General features: G+C 33.8%; 1 protein-coding gene across 2 annotated transcripts in view; it reads left to right on the top strand.

The window, feature by feature from the left end:
* INTS6 (integrator complex subunit 6) overlaps positions 1–17256 on the top strand; it is an 87550-nt gene that overhangs the window by 58902 nt on the left and 11392 nt on the right. For both annotated transcript variants that reach the window (XM_027588776.2, XM_027588777.2), the window contains 7 exons: positions 3541–3666; positions 5085–5239; positions 9409–9561; positions 9685–9817; positions 10750–10844; positions 13416–13526; positions 14561–14776. In XM_027588776.2, coding sequence (XP_027444577.2) covers positions 3541–3666; positions 5085–5239; positions 9409–9561; positions 9685–9817; positions 10750–10844; positions 13416–13526; positions 14561–14776 — 989 coding nt within the window. The remainder of the gene's footprint in view (positions 1–3540; positions 3667–5084; positions 5240–9408; positions 9562–9684; positions 9818–10749; positions 10845–13415; positions 13527–14560; positions 14777–17256) is intronic.

Below are 17256 nucleotides of genomic sequence, written 5' to 3'. Positions count from 1 at the left end.
TTTACTGAAGAAAGTTTTGAGGATAAAACACTACAAAAATAGAACAGAAAAGCTAATATCCATTGGTATTGCACTATCCAAATATGTAATCACTACTAACAATTCATGTGCATTTTTTAACTTAATGGTAAGAGTAGTGTGTGTACATTTATTTTTCCCATTAGAATAATTCATGTTCACTAAGGAAAAGTTGGAAAAAATTGTGCCTATGTTGCCAAAATCATTAATATGTTTTCTATATATACACTCTAAAAAAGTTGTATAATTGTAAGCATTTTTCTTTCATCATCAGGTAATTAATGAGTATCCACTCTATGTAACTGTTTTTGATGCTGGGAATATAGCAGGAACAATAAACAAAGGTTACTTTTTGGACTTTGTGACAGATAAAATCATAAAATGAATAAATAATATTACTTGCAGGTGTGTAGCATAATGATTTGACATTTGTATATACTGTGAAATGATCACGACAGTAAGTCTACTTAACATACAAGCAGAGATCTGAATAATGGAGTAAACCATACAAAGATCTATGCAAAGAAAATAATAAGGGAAGGAACACATTCTGTATTTTTGTGAGCGACAGGAATGCTGATATGGCTGGAGCTTACATAAGGGAGGAGTAGAGGGTAATAGGCGGGTTTAGAGTGGTAGGCAAAGGTCAAATACTGAATAGCCTTTTAGGCTATAATAAATATTTTTTACTTTACAAGTGTGATGAGAAGCCATTGGAGGGCTTTTTATAGGAGATGACATCTAATTTCTTTTTCTGAAAGATCACTTCAGGTGCTAGATGAGAATATACTGTAAAGTAGCAAGAATAGAGGCCAAAAGGCTAGTAAGTGATGATAGCACTTTGGTTTAAAATGTTGGATTTGGGGGTGGTGAGAGGTGGTCTGATGCAAGGGAGAACTAAGGATGAGGGCAGTGAGAGCTGAATGAATCAAGGATGATTTTTAGATGACTCACTTGGCCTGAATAACTGAAGGTGAATAGCTGTGACATGGACTGAGATGGGGACACTGGGGAGAAGCAGGTTTGGAGGAGGTGCAGGGATAGCAAAGCAAAAAATGTCTAATGGATATGATGGTGGAAGTCTTGAAGATAAAAAGCATTTTATACGAATTGTAAGACATCTAGAGTAAATAAATTTAACTTTCTTAGCCTTTATAAGGATTGTTGCCCAACTTATTAGAAATGGTCTTTTTGCCTCTTCGCCGTTCTACTAAAATCCTGGTGTTGTAGTAGACTTCTGTGGGAATTTTTTTTTTTTTCTCACTTCTGCCTTTAGACTCACTATATTTAGTTTGATTTTTTTGTGGACTCTACATAACAGTAAGTGAGCCAGCTTCTTGACTTGAAGGTGTGTGCTAGTAAGCAGTGATCGTAGAAACTGCTTCAATACAAAGAGTTGGACATTACAAGGAATGAGTTTTGATCTAGAGGATAAAAGAAATATTACATAGGATATAGACTCACTTTGTAAAGATGGCAAAATTTGCTATTTCCTCTTTAATTTTCAAAAGAATTAATTTTTATTTGCCAAGTGACTCAAGTTTATTTTTTCTTTAATTTTCATAAAGCATCTTTGTAATTCTTTTTTATACTAAGATTGTAACTCCTATGCTCATATTTTCCTAATCAATTAATTGATGATGACACAGGTTAGAGGAGCAGAGAGAATTGCTACAATTTTACACTTCTAAATTTTTGTTTTTAATGACTTCTTAGGAATATGCTTAGATTTCAAGAAATAAGATAATTCAACCTTTATATAATCTTCTAAACTTTGTGTATTGAGATGATCAATCTTTATTTGTATTGCTTTATGTATATGTTTTGACTTAGAAAAAAATAGTTTACCAATTCGTTCAAATAAGTGTGATTCCATATAGGCATTCTGTTTTAAATTAACATCAGGTTAACATTTTGATTTCAGATTAACATCATGATTTCCAGAGAACAAAGTATACCCAGATTAAAGTTTCTAATACCCAGTAAAGGTTTGAATCTTGGGTGTACTACTGTATTAACTTGGATAGATTAACCTATCCATGCTTTAGGTTTCTCATTTATAACATGGAGAAAGTAACCCATACAATTGTTGCTAGGATTAAATAAATTAAATAAATTAATATGATAAAGTAATTAGAATAGTGCCAGGCACGTAGACACTTAGTAATTGGTAGGTATTTTTATGATTATGACTACTATTATTGTATACAGGTAAGTTGTTTGTTATTTGATACTTGTTTTTCTAGGTATAGCTGATGCTGACGATTTGAATCACACTGCTGCCTAATGTTTTCTTTTCTGAGTAGCCTTTAACAAATCACATGTCAGGTATAAACTGATGAGTAATTTGGTATGTCAAATATAATGATATAGCTGTGTTTGGAAATAACTGGTGGAATTAGAAAAAAAAGTGTAGGACTTTTCCTTATCGAGCTTATTGCAAATAACATTGTAAGGTGTTTGAGCAGACTGTTTTAGTTGTGAAGGTCTCAGCGTTGGTTTGGATCAGTGCCTATGATAGAAATATGATACAAGTTACATATGTAATTGTAAATATCATAGTAATCACATTAAAAAGGTGAAATTAACTTCAATATCTTTTAAGTCAATAAGTACAAAATATTTCAACATGAAACATATTTAAAAAATTATTGAAATAGTTTACATTTTTTTGTATTAACATTAGAAAATCCGTTATATATTTTGTAGTTACACATCTCAATTTGGGCTAGCCATATTTCAAGTTCTCAATAGCCATATGTGGCCAGTGATTACAGTATGGGACAGTGCAGATCTAGATACACTTATGGAAAATCCCTGTTAAAGAGATCTTTTCACTAGTATGTTTTTTTAACCACTACCATGTTAATGTTCTGTACTAAAAATCCTATAGGTTAAAATATACAAAAGGAAAATTTATTTAAGATAGGTTAATTCCCAAGTATGCAAGCCAAAGGAAATTCAGGAAAGGCACACGCTACCATCTTTGTTTAAGTGCAAATATGTCAAATACTCAGTAATTTCCAGTAGGGCAATTAAATAATTGAGTATCTGCCATGTGCTTTAGCATTACTCTTAGTGATAATACTTTTGTTAAGCAGGAGTAAGATTTTGAAGGTTAGTTATTAGATGTATATAGATACAATATATATGTATATTAAAGATAAACTATATTGGGTAATAGTTGGAGATAATTTTATATATATATTTTAAGTTATATTTTACATAATATATATAATATACATATATAAATATATATGTAATGTGAGTGTTTTTCATTGTTCAGACCAAATTCTCTTTCCTGTATATCTACATTTAGAAGAAAAAATGTACATACTGTCATAAAATGGAATTGTTGGTTGATTGAAAATAACTATTTTTATTCATTTTTCCATAAGATAATGAAATAAGGCCAAACTGCCATTGAATTTTTGTTGATAGTGTCAGAAACCCAACTATGGTTCGGTTCTGTCTTGCTAAAGGTAGAAATTTCTGCAACTAACTTTATTCTTTTTGTCTCAGGCCGCTCATACTCTGTATGTTCTCCAAGAATGCTTAATCAGTGTCTGGAGTCCTTGGTGCAGAAAGTGCAAAGTGGGGTGGTAATAAACTTTGAAAAAGCAGGACCAGATCCTTCACCTGTAGAAGGTATTATTATACTTTTCTTACAGACATTCTAAACTATATCATTGAACTAGAACTGAAAAATTACTATGATTTGGCTTTAAGATCGACAGGGCCAGATTATTAAGATGACAAAATGGCTATTGATTAAGAGGGAAGATTAAACAGAAAAGTGGAGATAAACTGATAGTGGTTCACTAGCATCACTTTTTTATATTGATTGTCATAGCCTGAAATTTTATAGGAGCCAAAAGCTTTATTAGGCATTTACAGATTAGCAGCCTCGTATTTCCTTTTTAGTAAGGCCACTTTGCCTCTCTCCAGCATATGTGCCTATCCTGTGTCCCTTAATTCACAAGAGTGTTCAATCCTAGGTGTTTAATCCCTTAGCTACATTTTTTCTGAGTATCAAACTGGTCAGAAACAAATGGTTTGTGTGGTTACAAAAATGAGGAACCAGCCTTTGCCATTAAGTTGGATTCTGTTAACTCTAGTTAAGTCCCACCTGACTTTATTTTAATATTCTGTGATCCTGAACTATTTATATTAGCTAGAGGGTATAAGGGGTTGCCCTAGAACCAATGGACAGCTTACATCTGAGATCCTCTGCATAGTATGACATAGCTTATAACAAGAATTACAAAGTCATTAATGACAGTTGGCAGAGGTGATCCACTAGAGTGGGTAATTGAGAGAATTGAAAGGTCATAAGGATAAAAAAAACTGGGTACTCTCAGAGGGGGATAATAGGGAAGGAGCAGAAAATGGTAAAGTTATATAAGTTGTGTCACTGTGTCTGTTTTAAAAAATAAGCTTTTTCTTTAATTGAATCTTAGACATGGAAAGTATATTCTTAAATTATTTTAATATTTGGCTTAGAGTTAGGTACCAAGTAAATGTTTACTGAACTGTTGGAAGACAGTTGCTATTTTGCTAGAATTATTTTAGATTGAAGGTAGATGCCTCAAATCTGGATTTGCATATTAAAATTACTTTAGTTAATTAGGCTTTAGTTAAAAATGATTTTAAAGAAATCTTCATTTAGCAATACTTACCTAGTATTTAGTAAGCCAAGTATGATGATGAAGAGATTGGGTGTTTGCTCTTATCATCTGATAGGGAAAACATATCATTCAGTAAACAAGTATCTACCATAAAGTAGGTTTTACCTTTTCTGAATGGGCAAGCAAAGGATACTGTGGGACTTCCTTTCAACTGTTGAATTCATAGTTGGAATTTACAGACTTTACTAGTTCGTGAATTTTAATCTAAATGTTAAGTAGTCATGATAGTAGAACCATTCAAAAGAAACCGGAAAATTCAGAATTGAACAATTATTCAGACATTTTTATTAGGTTAAGTAACAATGGATATAATTTAACTTTTTATGTTTTTTTTCCTTAATGATACTTACTTTCTTTGTCTTAATTTCTTTGCTACAGATGGGCAGCCAGATATATCAAGACCCTTTGGGTCACAGCCTTGGCATAGCTGTCACAAACTCATATATGTCAGACCAAATCCTAAAACTGGGGTTCCTATAGGTCATTGGCCTGTTCCAGAGTCTTTTTGGCCAGATCAGAATTCTCCAACACTAGTAAGTACCAAAATGACTGTGACTTTGTAATAGTAACCATTTAACTGCTTTTCATAGTAGTTTTAAGTACTACTATCAAAGGTGTGGCTAATTTTACAGGAATTAGATGCTCAAAGAGCTATGGGAAGTTATGTGATTTAGTATCGTTCATTATGAAGTAACAGAAAAAAGGTGTCAGTTTCCTTTAGAATCTAATACTGTGCTTATGTTTTTATTATTGGCATCTGGGTACAGAATCATAATGTAACAAGAGTTTCTCTTCAGTCTCTAAATATTAATGTAACATGAGGATTTGTCTCTAGGATGCAATTTAGAATTTAAATGAAAGTTTAGAAAATAATTCCATTTGTTTGTAATCTTTTAGGACATAGTCTTAGAATTCATGTTGACTTTCATGGTTTTATGTTATGTCCAGTGTTTTCATTCTGGAAGTTTTAAGTAGAAATGACTTTATGGTCTTGTTTAAATGAATTATTTTTAGAAATAGTGAGTTTGGGGCACCTGGGTGGCTCAGTCGTTAAGCATCTGCCTTCGGCTCAGGTCATGATCCCAGGGTCCTGAGATTGAGCCCCCCACCATAGGGCTCCCTGCTATAAACATTGGGGGGGGTACGTGTATCCCTTTGAATTAGTGTTTTTGTATTCTTTGGGTAGATACCCATGCAATTACTGGATGGTAGAGGAGTTCTATTTTTAACCTTTTGAGGAACCTCCATACTGTTTTCCACAGTGGTTGCACCAGTTTGCACTCCCACCTGCAGTGCATGAGTTGAAACCTTTAAACTTTAAACCTATATCGACTTTTCAGGGCAATATTTACTTTTGCTCTATACAAGGTCTATAAAACAGTATTTCCTCTATTTGTTAGGGATTTAGTGAAGTAGTACATGAAATTGAGGCTTTATAAGAAGTATCTTTTTTATTCCTTTTCTTTTTTTCTGATTGAATCATCATAGTTTTAAAATCTGGCCTTTGTAGAGAAGTGCTTCATTTCTTTCGTCATTTTACTTTCTCTTCTGAGAAAGTAGAGACTTTCACAGAATAGATATCATATTTGTACAAAATATTGTCTTGTTGGTTATTCATTCTGTTGTATTTAACACCTATAGTAGTATGTATAGTACTTGTTGAGTCCTAATAGAAAGAAATCCAAAACCAATGTCACAAGCATTATCTGTTAATATTGCTCTAGTGGTCTATTGCAAATTGTTAGGTTTTGAAGTGTGGGTAGGATTTCAGTTGTGGGAGGGAACAGTATGAGAAAAAAGTATGGAAGTAAAAAAGAAGGTGTATTTAGAGGAATGAGAAACAGCTGAGTATAGGTGGATCATAATATGTGTGTGGGACAATTGCTCATGACTTTAAATGCAAGGTGAAGGAATTTGATCTTTTCTCACTGCGATGGGGTTCACAGAATAAGTGAAGATGTTTTTAACAGAGTGCTGCTTTAGGAAATTTAATCTAGTGGTTTTCATCTGCACCAAATTAGGAGATGAGTTGGATGGTAAGCAGGTTATCTAGAGGGCTATTGCTAGGATTCATGTAAGAGATTTTAAGAGAATGAATTAAGATGATGGAAGAGAGAATCATAAAGAAAGAGACAATATTGGAAAGAACTGGCAAAATTAACTGAAGGATATTAGAGGGGAAATGGATTTTTAATAATAATGGTATTCAAATACGATGTAGTGATACTGAAATGTGATTTGTTAGAGACTGGTTCTGAATTTAAATCATGGTCCCACCAGTTATTAGCTGTGTTTTGGTCAGTTATCTTCTCCAAACCTCAATTTCCCAACAGTTAAATGGAGATAACAGCTATCTCATGGGATTGTTTGGGGGATTAAATGAAGTGATAAATGCAGAATTTTCTTTGCCAAGTTCTAGAAGACATCCTCCTCACTAGCACGTGTTTTTCCTCTTGGATCTCAATATTTTCATTCAAAAATGTAAGTGAGTTTCATGGACTGATTCAATAAGGTATGTGTCAGGTTCATGTGAGATACAGGAGCACAAGATGAGTAAAACAGTGCTTACTTCTGGAATCTTACCATTCCATAGGAGGATCAGACTTGTAAACATAATACAAAACAGTGTGGTAACTAGCTGCATGGAGCAGAGCCCAGAGGAGGTGGTGCCTAACTGCCTGGTATGTATTTGGGGTACAGGGCAAGAAAGGGTGTCAGGAAGGAAATCTCTTAGATGTCTTACTTGCCAGTTCAGACTTCAAAACTTTGTAATATGCAAGGGAGAAAACAATAGAGCAGCCAGGGATAACACGAAACCAGGGGCATAAAAAGAAGCTGATCTACTTGGGTAACTGCAAGTGGTTTGGCATGGCTGGAGCACAGGGTGTATCATGGTGTGGTAGTTGAAAGGCAGATAGGGACCAGATCATCAAGGATCTTTGTATATGATATTTAAAGAAAAGAGTCTGGGTCCTATTTTTAGGTGATTGGTTGCTACTTTTACCAAATAATTTTAGAGAGGGAAATTACATGATCATATTTATATCTCATGGCTATGGGATTGATTGGAGGGAGCTAATTAGAGAGGTTAATTAAAAATAAGCAGTTGTACTAGTCTAGTCTGAGAAATGATGAAGGCATCAATTAGAGTACTAAGAAATAGAAGATAGAAATTTTTAGAGAGATGAGAATTTATTATTGACAGAAGGCAGTAAGTAAATACTAAGCACCTGCCAAGTTTATGTGTTCTGCCTAGTGGCTTAAGAATTTGTGGGATTTTATCTAGGTCTTTGTGACGGTTAAATAATGAGGTTAAGGAGGAGATATTAAGGATAACACCTAGGTTGCTTTTGTTTGTTTTAAAGAATTTATTTATTTAGGAGAGAGTGCAAGAGAGAGAGCACGAGCGGGGTGAGGGGCAGAGGGAGAAGCAGACTCCCCGCTGAGCAGGGACCCTGATGTGGGGCTCCATCCCAGGACTCTCGGATCATGACCTGAGCCGAAGGCAGATGCTTAGCAGACTGAGCCACCCAGGCGCCCGAACACCTAGGTTTTTAAAACAGGTTTTGTAGTTTGGGGAAGAAATAATGAATGGCATAATAATGTGTTTGAGGGACTTATAGAAGGTTCTGGTTCTGTGTAGTAGACAGTTGGAACATAAGAGAAGTGAGGGAGATTTGGTCCCGACACTGGATTTGGGAGCCACCAGGGTATAGGTAGTAATGGAGTAATAAAAATCTTTTATGGCAGTAAAATTTCAAATTATTTCCTCATAGCTCATATTTCCTTCATCAGCCTTCAATCAGTGAGATTTTTTGGAAGGAGACTATTCGGGGGGGCGGGCAGGGAATAGAATAACATGCCTTTTTTCCCCCCTTAAAGTAGTGTGTTTTTTGTATCTTTAGATCATTTGTCCAAGGTAGTATGTGTATACCACAGAGATAACCAAAGGAAAACAGAACTTCTATTTATGTTTATCTTTTTCTATTTTTTTTTTAAGATTTTATTTATTTATTTGACAGATAGTGAGAGCAGGAACACAAGCAGGGGGAGTGGGAGAGGGAGAAGCAGGCTTTCTGCTGAGCAGGGAGCCCAATGAGGGGCTCGATCCCAGGACCCTGGGATCATGACCTGAGCTGAAGACAGACGTTTAATGACTGAGCCACCCAGGCACCCCTTATTGTCCTATTTTTAAATATCATTTTGGTATATATTTTATTATATACTTATAAATTAATTTATAAATAATTTATAAGTAAATGTATATATTCAGAAACCTATACTGAACAATGTGTATAATCAGTTTGGAAGCTACTGCTCCATACAAGAAATTAAATTGCTATAATTGAGAACTTAGAAAGGTTTCTATACTTTTGTTGTTTCTTAGATGTAACAATTAATGAGTACTTACTTAATTCCAAAATTTTGCACTTTCCTGATAAATTTGATTTTAAGACCTAAAAAGATTTTTATTCTGTATACATTTTAAAATGTTTTGTCTTTTTCTTGTGAATGTAAAATTTAAGCATTATATTTTTAAGTATTTTCTTTCAGCTTTAATAGCGCTTTCAGTAGTAAATTAAACTCTTTACTAGCAAAATTGAGGAACCAAGTAAATTTTGATAGTGAAGTGAGGGATACTGACAATGAGTTTATTTCTGGTATTTTGTGTAAGTAGTAATAATAAGACTTTCCCCTCTAGCCACCTCGTACGTCTCATCCTGTAGTGAAGTTTTCCTGTACGGACTGTGAACCGATGGTTATTGACAAATTGCCATTTGACAAATATGAGTTGGAACCTTCACCATTGACTCAGTTTATCCTGGAAAGGAAATCTCCTCAAACATGTTGGCAGGTGAGCTGAAAAACTGTAGTGACTTAAAAGTTGGATATTCTTTTAAAAAAGTTAAATCAGTGATTTATAAAACGTTTTGTAAAGGTCATTAAATATGAAGCCTTAACCACTCCCTTTTAACAGGTCTATGTGAGCAATAGTGCAAAATATAGTGAACTTGGTCATCCCTTTGGTTACTTGAAAGCCAGTACAGCACTGAACTGTGTCAACTTATTTGTGATGCCTTACAATTACCCAGTCCTTCTTCCCCTTTTAGGTAAGTCATTCTTGTTCCATTCTCTGTGGCTCAGCTTACATACAAATTTTCCTAAAAACAAAGTTTGGAAACATCTCTTTGTAAGTTCTCATGTCTTGTGGAAATTAATGGAACTGTTTTTAATACTCTGAAACATTGAGCCTATCTCAGGTGGTTTTGTAGCAACCTGTGTATGTCTGTGGTAAATTAAAAGTCATTGTCAAACCACCTTTGATTGTATAAACTACTGAAGATACTGTGTTTTAAATTTTAAATATTCTAAGTTTTCTACAAGTTAGATTTCTTACACGGTTAGAATTGGTAATATAGGCTTTGTATTTGGTAAACTAGACATTTTGTAGAAGCACATATTTATAAATCTGAGTATATTTTCTAAGAATTTACCTGTACTTTAATTTTCATTTGGCAGGTATTTTTCTAAATGAATGAATTTATTCCAAAACAATATAATAAAAGCCTAAAGTTAGTTTCTGGGGACCCTCTGGCTATAATTTTGAGTTATAATTTTAACTGTTGGAGAAGACCTCTTTCCCTCCATGGAACCACATCAGATTTAAAGTTATAGTCAAAGTATTAGGTATATTTTATAGAAAACATTGTGCATACTTTGCTTCTGTCCTCAAATCTGTTTTATGTTTAAGTCTAGATAGTGTATAGATTTTCTAGTGTATTTTCTGATTCTACCTTTATTGTTACATGAAATATTATTACATGAAATACATGATTGGCATCTTTTTATGTTTAAGATGGTATTACTATTCAAAATTTGGGCAGAACCAAAAATTCTGCCCCTTTTAATTTTGTTTTTTAATGTCTGATGTTACTCTCTTACAAAATAAGAAAGCCGACTTTAAAAATGAAATGTATTTGACTTGATTTTCATGTATGGAAACAATGGATGATGATAGTTTGTTCACATTATACATTTATAGATGACTTGTTTAAAGTACATAAAGCAAAACCAACATTGAAATGGAGACAGTCATTTGAAAGTTATTTGAAGACAATGCCTCCCTACTATCTTGGGGTAAGAATGTTATTGTTAAAAACAGAACTTGTTCTAAAATTTTACTTTATGCTTATAGTTTACTGTAGGTATTAAAACTTTTATTTGTTGCTATTATAGAATGTACAGAATATACAAATGTCATGAAAATTGAGTGTTCAAATGACCAATATAGATGTAATGGGAAAGAAAGATTTGAGTGATTTGCATCGTAATGATGATAACAGTGATAATGATCATGATAATGTATATATGATGCATACATTAGGCCTGATATTATGCTAAGCATTTTACATGTATTAGCCTCATTTATTTTTCTTTTCTTCTTTTTTCTTTTCTTTTTTAATTTAAATTCAATTAGCCAACATATAGTGGTCATTAGTTTTTGATATAATGTTCTATTAACCTCATTTAATTTATATAGTAACCCTGTGAAATAGAAATCATCATTCCTGTTTCACAGATAAGAAAACTAAGGCACTGATTAAATAGTTTGTCCAAGGCTACATAGCTAAGGTGTGGGACACTGGAACTTAATCCCAGGCAGCCTGGCTTTTAGAGTAGCTCCAATTGTACTCCCTTGTTAAATTGCAGGGTTTTTTTTTTTTTTTTTTTATTAACATACAATGTACTATTTGTTTCAGGGGTACAGGTCTGTGATTCATCAGTCTTACACAGCGCTCACCATAGCACATACCCTTCCCAGTGTCCATCACCCAGCTACCCCATCTCTCCCACCCCCCTCCACTCCAGCAACCCTTAGTTTGTTTCCTGAGATTAAGAGTCTCTTATGGTTTGTCTTAAATTGCAGTTTTATAACTATTTTTCTTTAAGGGTACAGAACGGTTTTTGTTGCACTATTCCCTAGGTCTCCAGAAACATGTTTTTAGGTAGATAAGTATATATTCTCAGAGAATCATATATTTTTAGAACCATGAGTTTGTGATTATAGTTGACTCTTGAACAACACAGGTTTGAAGTGCATGGGTCCACTTATATGTGGATTTTTTCCAATAAATACAAAGGAGGATTTTTTTTTTGAGATTTGTGGCAATTTGAAAAACTTGCAGATGAACCATATAGCCTAGAAATGTCAAAAAAAAATCAAAAACCTAGATGTTATTGTGAGAATATATATATATATAATACATATTACATACAAAAATTGATTATGTTATTAGGCTTCCAGTCAGTAGCAGGCTGTTAGTAGTTAAGTTTGGGGGAGTCAAAAGTTACACGTGGATTTTCGATTGTGTGGGGTCGGCACTTCTAACTAACCCTCATGTTTTTCAGAGGTCACCTGTACTTAAAACCTTGTGTATCATAGTAGATAAGACCAATAATGTATATATTATTAAATACATTATTTATTGTATGAAAAGTAATTTCTTAAGGAGACCAATGTTAAAAGCACTTTTAAACATTACTTTTATTTTTAATGCAGGAATATTATAGCATTTGACTTTATCTAACCTTTCTAAATGGTCTCTACTAAGAGCATTAATTTATTGAGCTTTGAAAATCATATTTTTGAGTTGTAAGAGATAAGTTGTGTGTTTAGCACATAGTGCCTGCCACGTAAGAGTGAAAAGGATACTGAATATGTACTTTTACACATGTTGACTCATTTACGTTTCATACCTACCTGCAGGATTTAGGCAAAGCCACGTGGATTTTGAATATCAGAACTGGGATTTGATTCCAGTTTGACACTGGTGCTTATACACCTTCTGACGTCAATGAATGTCTGTCATCCTTTTCTGACTGCATCCCACTCACACATACTAGACTGTCCTGCTAGTGACATTTTTCGTTGCACAAATGGTGGACTTTCCTTACAGTTGAAAATTATTTCACTATACCACATCCACACTAAATATTAGACTGGTTTTTCCTTCAGAGCTTATTTCTATTTTTTCAGTTCAGCTAATAATAACAGTAGTAATGATTAACACTTACTGAATGCCTACTGTGTACCCAGTGCTTTTATATGTGCTTTACATGTATTAATTCATTTAATCCCATGACAACCCTATGAAGCAGATACTGTTGTCCTTTTCAAATGAGAAACTTTAGACCTAGAGAGGCTATATAACCTGGTCCAGGGTCACAAAGCTAGTGAATGGTTGAGCCATAATCCACACAGTTACCCGAGGTAGAAATCTTCCATTTTTCTTACCTCCTTTTCACTTCTTAATTTCTATCAAATCTACCTCTGTGATATGTCTCCTGCCCATTTCTTCCAAACTTAGTATCCCCAATGGTACTAAGGAGTCTAGGACTTTACCCTTTCTTGTCAACATGTGTAACAGTACATATTCAGTATTTCTTCCTTCTCACTCTTACAAGAGTGAAAGATACCAGTACTAACAAGTACCCAGGTACTGTTAAAGTATAGCCTCTAATCCTTTTTAAGTATTTCAAGCTACCTTTCGTACCATTGGCAAGCATTTTACTGAAATACAAATATGATTATGTTACTCTCTTACTGAAAAAAAAATTTTTTTGAAGAAATCTTCAAAACTGACAATACATGTAGTCTTACATTTTTGACAAGCTTAGGATTGAGTGATGTTTTCTCTTTTCCTATAGCCTTTGAAGAAAGCTGTTAGAATGATGGGAGCACCTAACCTAATAGCAGACAGTATGGAATATGGACTTAGTTACAGTGTCATTTCATACCTCAAAAAATTGAGTCAACAGGTAATGTTAAGAAATAGAGCCATTAAGTATTTTGAATGGTTTTGGCTAAGATGCTTAACAGGCCAGATGTTAGTTCTGATGGTCCTAATGGAATTATGTTGTCTTAATACATTATGTTTTAAAGCCACATATATATTAACATAATTCAGTCTCAAGTACATGGTATGCGGGGTTTCGGAAGGTTAATTTGAAATAATAATTCCTAGTTTATGGAAATGACTTCATTATTGTGGTCCTAGACTTTCTACCTGTGAACATTCATGTTTTCTTTTGAGAAATTTATGTTAGAAAGTTGTTTTTCTTAGACAAAAATCAGTTTCTTTTGCTTTGTGTTTTAAAACCTGTAGTTTTTCTCTTTCAAAAATGGGAGTTTCTTTTGAAATATTTGTAAAAAACACTGAATTTTGTCATTTTGAGCATAAATCACATTAATAGATACTCTGGTAGTCAAGCAGTATACAGTTAGACTGCCAAGATATTAGTACCATATAAAATACATTATTTTTCCAGTGCTTCTGCCATCTGTACTTTAACTGCTCATTGAGATGTAGGTTGGATAGAGTCAAAATATTGCTACTTGTTTTCCAGTGAAAAACTACATCATTATTTGTTATACCTATGAACATTTAGTTATGTGGTAATAATAGTGTCTTTAGATAAATACTGATGAGATTTTTTTCCCCTAATTTTATATGACCTCTGAATTGGAAATCCATATTTTTATTTAGGATGTACTTACATTTCATGGTTTAAGTGTAGTGGGTATTAGTACATAAAAATAAATTGAAGTTGTTTTTGTTTGCCCTGCTCTGAAAGGTTATAATTGTAATGATTTAAAACTGTAAGACTTTTTTATTTAAACTCTCTTTAGTTTACCAAGAACTTGACATAACCTATATGCTACTTGGGTTTATAATTGCATATATACTTTTTATAATAAATAAATATTTAATTTATAGAAGACCAAAACAATTAGTATTTAATTTACTAATTTAGATTATTTCAAGACTAAATCTTATTTATTTTTACTTTAGGCTAAAATAGAATCTGATCGAGTCATCGGATCTGTAGGCAAAAAAGTAGTCCAGGAAACTGGAATTAAAGTCCGAAGCCGATCACATGGTTTATCAATGGCTTATAGGAAAGATTTTCAACAATTGCTCCAGGGAATTTCAGAGGATGTTCCTCACAGACTGCTAGACCTTAATATGAAAGAATACACTGGGTTCCAAGTTGCTTTGCTCAATAAGGTAATAGTTACATGAATTTAGTGCTGTTCTAGTTATATTCTATTGTATTGTTAAATAAATCAGATTTTCCATTAACTGTTACTTAGTTTGTCCAAACTTCAGAAGTATTTGTATGCCTCTGAAGAATAATGATCATTGGGCGCCTGGGTGGCTCAGATGGTTAAGCGTCTGCCTTCAGCTCAGGTCATGATCCCAGAGTCCTGGGATCGAGTCCCATATCGGGCTCCCTGCTCCTTGGGAGCCTGCTTCTCCCTCTGCCTCTCTCTCTCTCTCTGTCTCTCATGAATAAGTAAATAAAATCTTAAAAAAAAAATAATGATCATTAATACTGTTATTGAATCATTGAATTTTAGAATTAAAACAAACATTATACATGCTGAATGGATGAATAGGTGGACTGATGAGTAAACCAACCCATTCATTTTATAGATGAGAAAACAGATGGGGTGCCTGGCTCACTCAGTTGGTAGAGCATGTGACTCTGGATCTTGGGGTCATGAGTTTGAGCCCCATTTTGGGTGTAGAGATTACTTTAAAAAAAAAATGAAAGGCAAGAAAGAAAACAGAGGCTTAAAGATTGCCTGAAGTTACATAGCTAGTCTTAGAGTTCACTGCAGTTTGGTACTTATGCTGATGACCTTGCGTACATAGCATGATCCTAAAATGCTTTATGAATATTCATTATTAAAAAGATCTTCATCCTGGTAGCCTTTTTTGTAGAAACAGACAAGCTGATCTAAAATTTATATGGAAATTTCAATGTCCTAGAATAGATAAAACAATTTTACAAAATAAGAAAGAATACTTGTACTATCTAATTTTGAAAGTTACTATAAAGTTAAAGTTACTGTAAAGTTGTAGTGATCATCAGCATGTTGTGTTGTTGGTGTATGGGTAAGCATATAGATCAGTAGAACAGAAGAGAGTCTAGAAGTAGGCCCTCACACATGTAGTCAGTTAATTTTTTTTATTATGTTAATCACCATACATTACATCGTTAGTTTTTGATGTAGTGTTCCATGATTCCTTGTTTGCATATAACACCCAGTGCTCCATTCAGTACGTGCCCTCTTTAATACCCATCACCAGGCTAACCCATCCCCCCTCCCCCCTCCCCTCTAGAACCCTCAGTTTGTTTCTCAGAGTCCCTAGTCTCTCATGGTTCGTCTCCCCCTCCGAGTTCCCCCCTTCATTTTTCCCTTCCTGCTATCTTTTCTTCTTCTTCTTTTTTAACATATAATGTATTATTTGTTTCAGAGGTACAGGTCTGTGATTCAACAGTCTTACACAATTCACAGCACTCACCATAGCACATACCCTCCCCAGTGTCTATCACCCAGCCACCCCTTCCCTCCCACCCCCCACCACTTCAGCAACCCTAAGTTTGTTTCCTGAGATTAAGAATTCCTCATATCAGTGAGATCATGATATATGTCTTTCTCTGAGTAATTTTTAACAGAGGTGCCAAAATAATTCCGTGGGTAAGAAGACATCTCTTTAGAAATAGTGCTGGAACAGTTGGACACTCATATTCAAAGTAATAAACTTAACCATTATCTCACATTACTTGAAGCACTCATGGTCTTAAATGTAAAACCTGAAACTATAAACTACCAGAAGAAAACAGGAGAAAGTCTTTATGACATTGGGTCAGGGGTCATTGGAGATTTTTCAAATATAACACAAAAAGCACACACACACAAAACTTGATAAATTAAAAATTTCATTCAAATTTAAATTTTTGTCTACAAAAGAAACTTTGTAAAATGAACAGGCAAGCTATAGCCTGAGAGAAGAGTATATATAGAACAGAGCATTTGTATCAAAATTTATAAAGCACTACAGCTCAGTGATAAAAAAATAAACATCTAATAAAAAATGGGCAAAATCTTTGAACAGATACTTCACCAAATAAGATACACAAATTCAAACACATGTAAAAAGATGCTGTACCTTAATGGCCATTAGGGAAATGCAAATTAAAACTATAATGTGATCCCACTTCCCACCCACTAGAATGGCTCTACTTACTATATAACCATGTATTTATCTACATGAGAGAAATGAAGATATATGTCCATATAATGGCTTTGTATGCAAATGTTCATAGCAGCATTATTCATAATCGCCAAAAGCTGAAAACTAATCATCAACTGGAAAATGGATAAATAGGCTATATCCATAGAATGGAATACTACTCTGCAGTAAAAAAGGAACAGACTACTGATACATTAAAAACATGGATGAATCTCAAAACATCATCCTTAGTGAAAAAAGTCAGGTAGAAAAGATTTGATATAGCAAAATTCCATTTATAAAATGGAATGTAGGGCGACAGGAAGCAGATCGGTGGATGCCTGGGGATAGGAAAATGGATTGACTACAAATGGGCACAAAGAACTTCTCTGGGATGATCGAAGTGTTTTTAAACTGGATTGTGATGGTTTCATAACTGTAAATTTACTGACACTCATCAAACT

Source organism: Zalophus californianus, chromosome 3 (genome assembly GCF_009762305.2).
Source record: "Zalophus californianus isolate mZalCal1 chromosome 3, mZalCal1.pri.v2, whole genome shotgun sequence".
NCBI classification, from domain to species: Eukaryota; Metazoa; Chordata; class Mammalia; order Carnivora; family Otariidae; genus Zalophus; species Zalophus californianus.
This window is presented reverse-complemented; position numbering and strand designations above follow the sequence as displayed.